Source organism: Octopus bimaculoides, chromosome 7 (assembly GCF_001194135.2).
Source record: "Octopus bimaculoides isolate UCB-OBI-ISO-001 chromosome 7, ASM119413v2, whole genome shotgun sequence".
Lineage (NCBI taxonomy): Eukaryota > Metazoa > Mollusca > Cephalopoda > Octopoda > Octopodidae > Octopus > Octopus bimaculoides.
Genome location: NC_068987.1, coordinates 24466264 through 24474320, shown reverse-complemented (window position 1 = coordinate 24474320; position 8057 = coordinate 24466264). Strand labels below are relative to the sequence as shown.

Genomic DNA, 8057 nt, shown 5'->3' with positions numbered 1-8057 from the left:
AGCACCTTTTGTATCGCAATATTCACTCAAGAGGCGGAGAGCTGGTAGAAAAGTTAGCACGCCAGGCGAAATGCTTAGCGGTATTTCGTCTGCTGTTATGTTCTGAGTTCAAATTCCGCCGAGGTCGACTTTGCTTTTCATCCTTTCGGGGTCGATATATTAAATACCAGTTACACACTGGGGTCGATGTAATCGACTTAATCCCTTTGTCTGTCCTTATTTGTCCCCTCTATTCTAGCCCCTTGTGGCCAATAAAAAAATAAGAAACGTTAGCACGCAGGGTGAAATGCTTAGCGATATTTCGTCTGTCTTTACGTTCTGAGTTCAAATTCCGCAGAGGTCGATAAATTAAGAACCAGTTGAGTACTACGGTCGGTCTAATCGACTGGCCCACTCCCCAAAATTTCGGGCCTTGTGCCTAAAGTAGAAAAGAATATTCACTCAAGACATTCTCCTCCCTTCTCTTTCAGTAGCGGATAAGAATGAAATAAGCCTCGTTCTGAATCAGGAAGTGGATGTACAAAATTGTCGGTCGCCATTGTTTTGTAATCCTATTTTATTGTCCATCGATGGAGCTTTCTAACTTGTACATTGATTCTACTTGTGTATGACATGTTGATTTCATCCTGGCCGGGAAAAATATCACCAGCGTAAAAGACGATTTCTCCGGTAATGAAATATATTTAAATACACACATATACACACCATTTACACACACACACACACGCATTTCCAATAAGACGTTAGACTATTTGTGTAAAGTTTCCTCTAACAAAAATCATCGGTGTTTCTGCGTTTTACATTGTCTCACAAATAAACTCAAGAGTTGGAGATTGTGGTGAAATTGTCCTTTTAGCCATTCAGTCTACATTGAAATGTAAGTATTATATTGAATTAGTTGGATAGGTTTGTTTTTTTAATCTTGTTTCAGTCATTGGACTGCGGCATTATGGGGCACCGCCTTGAAGAATTTTAGGCGAACGAAACGACCCCAGTGTTTGTTGTTTGTAAACCGGTACTTATTCTATCGTTTTTTTTTTGTTGAACCGCTAGGTTATGGGGACGTAAACACACCAACACCCGTTGTCAAGCGGGGACGGGGGAGACAAAGGCAGATACAAACACACACACATACACACACACACACACGTACGACGGCCTTCTTTCATTTTCCGTCTACCAAATCCACTGACAAAGTTTTGGTCGGTCCGAGGCTTTAGTAGAAGACACTTGTCCTGATGAGGTATAAATATGTACTTGATCAATTAATTAACCAATGAAAAATATAATTTCATTGGTCATTATAGATGTTGACGGGTGTGGTACTGAATGTAAACAGAACGGCCGCTAGAAGTTCATTAACTTTCATAAGCTTGTTATCAAATAACTTTATTGGAGAATGGTGCTTCCTAGATACATTGTCTGAATAAAAGACGGGATAGTCATGGTTGTAATGTTGTTCATCATGTCTGACCTGGGACTAAGCAACAATAAATAACATTGCTTGCAGAAGAAAAAAATTATGGCTTACTATTGTGTAGTTTAAGATATGGTACACAATCTGGAGTTTACAAAGCTGTATAACGTAATTTTTATAAATGAGGTTTTCTTTTCAGTCTCTATTGTTCAAGTTTGTCTTTAACATTGTTTCTTTTATTATTTCAGATGATAATGACAGATAATTACCTGCAAATAACTCAATGTTCGTCATCTTTTTAAAGATGTTATACACAACTGATAAAATCCTGTTTATATAAATCTATGGTTGAATTACTGCGAAATAATTCATCTGAAATGAGATTATTTACATTTCTCTACTTCACTCTCTGGAATAAGTACAAGACAGCTTTAATTAAACTTGGATAAATTTATTAAGAAGATAAAGCTGGTTTTTCTTGAAAGAAACTTCGTTTATGAATAAGTCTGGATAAATGGATCTATTTTAGCGTTACCATACGTATTTCTTATTACATAACAGTTCTTTTGTAATAAACTATCTTGGAATACTTTCTCAGAAATGTTTCCTTGTGATAAATCTCCTTGTAAGTAAAAATTTGCAGAATCTTTAGATCTCAACAAAGAACAGAGTTGATGGAAACTAAAGAAATATTTGTGAGAATAAAATATAAAACTCAACACAAGAAAAATATTTGTATATTGTGGTGAAAAAGAGAATTATGGAAAATGAATTATGTGAGAATCAGGATGAATATGAAATACAATCAAAAACAATTGATTTTCCTGATGAGATATTAAAACATATAGAAAAACCGTCAAACCACAGTGATATATCTAAAAAAAGTAACCCAATTAAATACTTGCATTCACATACTGGAGAGAAACCATATCACTGTGATTTCTGTGGTAAAGCATTTTCTCAGAAGGGTTCCTTAACTACACACCATCGTATTCATACAGGAGAGAGGCCATATAACTGTGATATCTGTAGTAAATCATTCTCTACAAAAGTTCACCTAGCTATTCACATACGCATTCATACAGGAGTAAAACCATATCACTGTGATATTTGTGGTAAGTCATTCTCTCAAAGTAGTTACCTTACTACTCATAAACGTATTCATACCGGAGTGAAGCCATATCACTGTGATACTTGTGGTAAATCATTCTCTCGCAGTAGCGAATTAACTACCCACAGACGTATTCATACAGGAGAGAAGCCATATCACTGTAATATCTGTGATAAATCATTCTCTCGAAGTGGTGATTTAACTACTCATGAACGTATTCATACAGGGGAGAAGCCATATCACTGTCATACTTGTGGAAAATCCTTTTCTACAACTGTTCACTTAACTACTCACATACGTATTCACACAGGGGAGAAACCGTATCACTGTGATATCTGTGATAAATCATTTTCCCAAAGCAGTTACTTAACCACTCACAAACATATTCATACAGGAGAGAAACCATATCATTGTGACATTTGTGGTAAATCATTTTCTAGAAATGGAAAATTAACTACTCATAAGCGTATTCATACAGGGGAGAAGCCATATCACTGTGATATCTGTGGTAAAACATTTGCTAGAAGTGATTCTTTAACTATTCATAAACATATTCATACAGGAGTGAAGCCATATCACTGTGATATCTGTGATAAAAAATTCTCTCGATATGGGGAAATAACTACTCATAAACGTTGTCATACAGGAGAGAAAACATATTGTGATATCTCTGGTAAATCATTTTCTCGAAGAGATCATCACACTATTAACAGAGACCTTCATACTGGAGAGAAGTCATATGTCTGTGATTTCTGTGGTAAATCTTTCTCTCGAAATGGGGAATTAACTATTCACAAACGTATTCATACAGGAGAGAAGCCATATCACTGTGATGTCTGTGGTAAATCATTCTCTCAAAGTGGTTATTTAACTACCCACAAACATATTCATACAGGAGAGAAACCATATAACTGTGATATCTGTGGTAAATCATTCTCTCAAACAAATATCTTAACAACTCACAAACGTATTCATACAGGAGAGAAGCCATATCTTTGTGATGTATGTGGCAAATCATTCTCTGTACCATGTAGTTTAACTAAACACAAACGTATCCATACAGGAGAGAGACCATATCACTGTGATATTTGTGGTAAATCATTCTCCATAGATAGTCACTTAACAACTCACAAACGCATTCATACAGGAGAGAAACCATATCACTGTGATATTTGTGGTAAATCATTCTCTCAAAGTGGTTATCTAAATACTCACAAGCTTGCTCACATAGAAAAGAAATCAGATAATGAATAATAATAATTCTCATTAAGTGGTGACTTAACAATTTGGAATCACATTTATATATGAGTGGAAGATTTAATTTGTTACTGGACTTAACATCACAATTTGGTTGTTGTGTTCTGTGAAGTTCTCTTTAGTGAAGTCCACTGTTAGCATTCAGGTTTGGTGTTGGGTCTGAGGACATCTTCCTATTTTCATGTGACTGAACTGAAAAAGTTAAAAGTAAGAAATATCTACAAAGGAGAAAAGATACTGTTGATTTATTTGAAATTGTGGGCAAATAACTGAGAAATGTTTTCACATATCACTGGTTAACATTACAGTTTTTTATGCTAGAAATATAATGCACAAACCATAACAAAACATTTCATTGTAGGATATATGTATTAAAATGTATTAAATCTTTTATATATATATATATATCTGAATTGAAGGAATTGAGCTGGTAAAATCCAGGCTACTTATGTTTCCTAGCTAGCAGAACCTCGGAAGTAATAATTACTCAATGAGGGGTACTCCACTAGCTACTCATCAGGCCAAAGATACTTTAGTTAAATGAAGGTTACTTTGTCATTAAGGAATCCCAAGATTTTCCAGCTTATCAAACTATGAGAGAAACCTACAACCTGCTACATCAATAAACTATTATTGTTTTTATATCTACCACGGACTGCTCAAAGCTTACTAACTTCCTACACCTTGATCCTTGGATCTTACAATTACATATCATTATTCTGTGAACACTAACAGTGTGGAAGACATGGGAATGGGAAAAAAATGAAGCTAAACCTGTCACTAACAGATATTCTCCTAACGAATAAAACAATATCATGATTCACCAAATGCGGTGGAAGGCCTTCTCTCTTAACAATTCCATGACCAACTCCAAAAACTTGACTCATCAAGCCTTCATAAAAATCCCATTCCTAACTAAAATCTGGATAATTCTGAACAGGACCTAACCAATCTGATTTAAAATATCAAATTTAAACCCCAAAAAAGAGCTCCCAATCCTCACCTATGATCAACAATATCATCAGGAAACTTTTTAAATATTCAAGAATCCTCATCCATCCATACAGACAAGACTGGCAACCTATACAACATACCAGGAATTGATACTTAAACAGCTGCACAAGTACTACTGTATTGTACCAGACTCTGTCCTGACAGGTATCAACCTCAAGAGATCTTGGCTTAGAAGATAGAACTGAACCTTCCATACTTCAGTCACCTCATATTTACTGAAAGGACCAGAAAGAAAATTTTGCTGTGAATCCTTCCGTTTGCCTCATCTGCCTCTCAAGCTCTGATATAAGTAGGATTAAAAAAAGTTCTATTTGGTAGAATTCTACCCAAACTTCATTTTAAAATTACACTAGACCTCTGGACTAACACCACTGAAGCCATCCAATGGTTTAAATCCTTAAGCCCCAAAGGTAAATACTAATTCATTCAAGTTGATATAGACCAGTACTATTCCAGCTTATCCTCTATCCTACTTAACACAGCCCTCATATTTGTACTAAAATATTCTGACCTAACTAGACGTGATATCATTATTATCCTGGCAGCTCATTGAACTATTATAAAATTTAATGAAAAACTTTGGGCCCACAAGGATACTTCTAAATACTTCTACACTTTAATGGGGCCAATATTCGAGCAATACGCTGAATATTACTGCTGCACCTTACACCATGTTGGATATAAAAAAAACTCAATTAGATACCTCACTATATGGAGTGATCCTGTCCCCACTGAACCTCACACCACCGATACATCTGTCCCCTTAGATAGAACCCAAGCTATCCCCCATATATTACCCTCCCCCTATTCCTCCAAATTTTACTGTAGTAGCAAACCCAATAGGTACTTCTCTCACCCTGTGATTCTAGATCCCAAATCCACCACTGCCCATTGAAATCCATGCCAGCGCACGCCTCCATACCCCAAGCCATACTCGGGTAACCCCCTAAAATGGAATAGACTGACCAGGACACACAATGTTATCTGGTTCCACACCCACTCCTTTTGTCTTTAATGTTCAGACCAGAGTGCCTAAACTTTTCTTTGCTCTACTTAAAAAACATTTCCCTAAATCCAGTTCTCTTTGAAAATCTTCAACCCCCAATCAGTTAAATTTTCCTACTCCCCCACAACTATCGTTGCTGTTATAATCCAACGTCTGAACAATAAGAATCTTAGTAACCAGCAATTAGTTAACTTTAATCACACTAATACAGCACACCCTAATTCCCAGCCCCCTGCCTGTAACCTTAGAACATCCTTAAATCTCCTTACCAACACCACTGCTAGCACCCCCAGCCCTAATCTTAATACCAATCCTAACACCACAGAAGATAATTCTTATAACACCAGGTTAATCACAGATAATCATAATCCCACAAACTCCACTTTAGTACCTTCTAGAATCCTATGCAGCTGTAGATGTCCCACTTCCTGTCCCTTAGATGCCTCACAAAAAAATTTTGTATATAAATGTATGGTATCAACAGAAGATACCAAATATGTATATATCGACTCATGCAGCACCAACTTGAAGGTCAGAGTTGGTAACCACTATTCTAGCTTTAAATCTCAAGCAAGAACTTTATCTAGACTCATTCATAGCTTAAAAAAAACTCAGTTCTATACAATTTGAAATGGTCCATCATTACCCTTGCCAAACCATATAACAGCTATAACAACAAACGTGATCTCAGCATCACAGAAGTCTTATCTATTATGCAATGCAGCGATAGCCTGAATGAATGGACCAACCTAGTTCTTAATTGTAAACACAAGTTATGTAACACATTCTTAAGGTACAGATAATGGCAACCACCTCAATTATTCCCTAACTATTCCTCCTGCATTCCCACCCCAACTTGAAGCTCTTCTATGTATTTATAATACAACTTCTTTAGCTACCTTTATATTTTCTTAACTCTGTGATCTCCCTATATCTTCCTCTCTGCACATGAGAATATGCAGGTGTATGCACACCTATAGGATATTGTAGGCACACAGAACATGCACGCAGGATATTTGAATATATAGTTTTACTGTTAAGTAGTAAGCCACCAATTTACCTCCAATTATGTTCCTCTAATGACTAATAACTTTATCTCTCACCTTCCTCTCTTTCTTCTCCCTCTTCTCTTCTAATAAACCCACCTTACTCTTACTCTTAACTATTTGACGTCTTCCTTTTCTTTTCATTCCTGACAATTTCAGTTCGATAGTTGATATAGTAAAATGACTCCAGCTTAATATTCACAACAACTGTTATAACGTAAGACGAATAATGATATTGTGCTCTGATAATAACTTTATTAATGAACAAAGGAAACAACAATAATTCCAAACCGAAGTGCAAAGTGGAGAACTGTAACTTCAATTGTCCACAATGCCAAATGAACCATCTGTACCACAGCAAGTGTGCTAAGGCGTAAAGAGTAAATCTACAACAATGAGTCAATGCATATCTAACATCACCTGATAGTCAATAAAGTATTCTCTCAGATAAATTGACATAAGTTTAAATAATAAACAATGTTGGCGTGAAAGGCATCACATGATAAAATCGTATCCCTTGATTGGATGACAATAAACAGCATTTTATGTTGAGACAACTGGAGTTGTCTCAACAACCTTCCCTTCAGTCCACTTCAATCTAACCTAAATTCCCCCTCTCTTTTTCTTTATTCTTAACAACTTTAGACAATTACCCGCTCCCATATTTTTGACCTCCTTTTCTATTACTGACCATTTTATTTCTTCCTACATATGTTTTATTATTTTATTTTTTCACTCTGTTCTGGCATCACCACTCATTTTAAATTACAACTTGGGATTCCTTAATGACAATGTAACCTTCATTTAACTGAGGTATCTTCAACCTGATGAGTGGTTAATGGAGTACCTCTTGTTGAGTAATTATTACTTCTGAGGTTCTGCTGGCTAGGAAACATGTAGCCTGGATTTTACCAGCTCCACTCCTTCAATTTGGATTTTTATTTGCATTCATAGCAATCTTAGTTGCTAACCATGAACGATAAAAAAACTTTTTTCAGCTTATCGAACTTCGATATGGGAAAAACCTACAACCTTCTATGCTAATAAACTATTATTGTTCCTGAAAGTTGTTTTTTATACCTACCATGGACTGCTCAAAGCTTACTACTAACTTCCTACACCTAGGTCCTTGGAGCTTAAAACTACATATGATTATTTATATATATATATATATATATTTATATATATATATATATATATATATAT

At 35.6% G+C, this 8057-nt stretch overlaps 1 protein-coding gene across 2 annotated transcripts in view; it reads left to right on the top strand.

The window, feature by feature from the left end:
• Positions 1 to 16: 16 nt before the first annotated feature.
• LOC106872815 (zinc finger protein 271) overlaps positions 17 to 8057 on the top strand; it is a 15980-nt gene continuing 7939 nt past the window's right edge. Inside the window, exons 1-2 of one of the 2 annotated variants that reach the window (XR_008264578.1) lie at positions 17 to 877; positions 1666 to 5209. Coding sequence is in view for 1 of the 2 variants with exons in the window: in XM_014919934.2 (XP_014775420.1) it covers positions 2178 to 3782 (1605 nt within the window). In the remaining variant the exon portion in view is untranslated. Of the gene's footprint in view, positions 878 to 1665; positions 7918 to 8057 lie in introns of those variants that run through there. The other variant, XM_014919934.2, reaches the window with a different exon arrangement.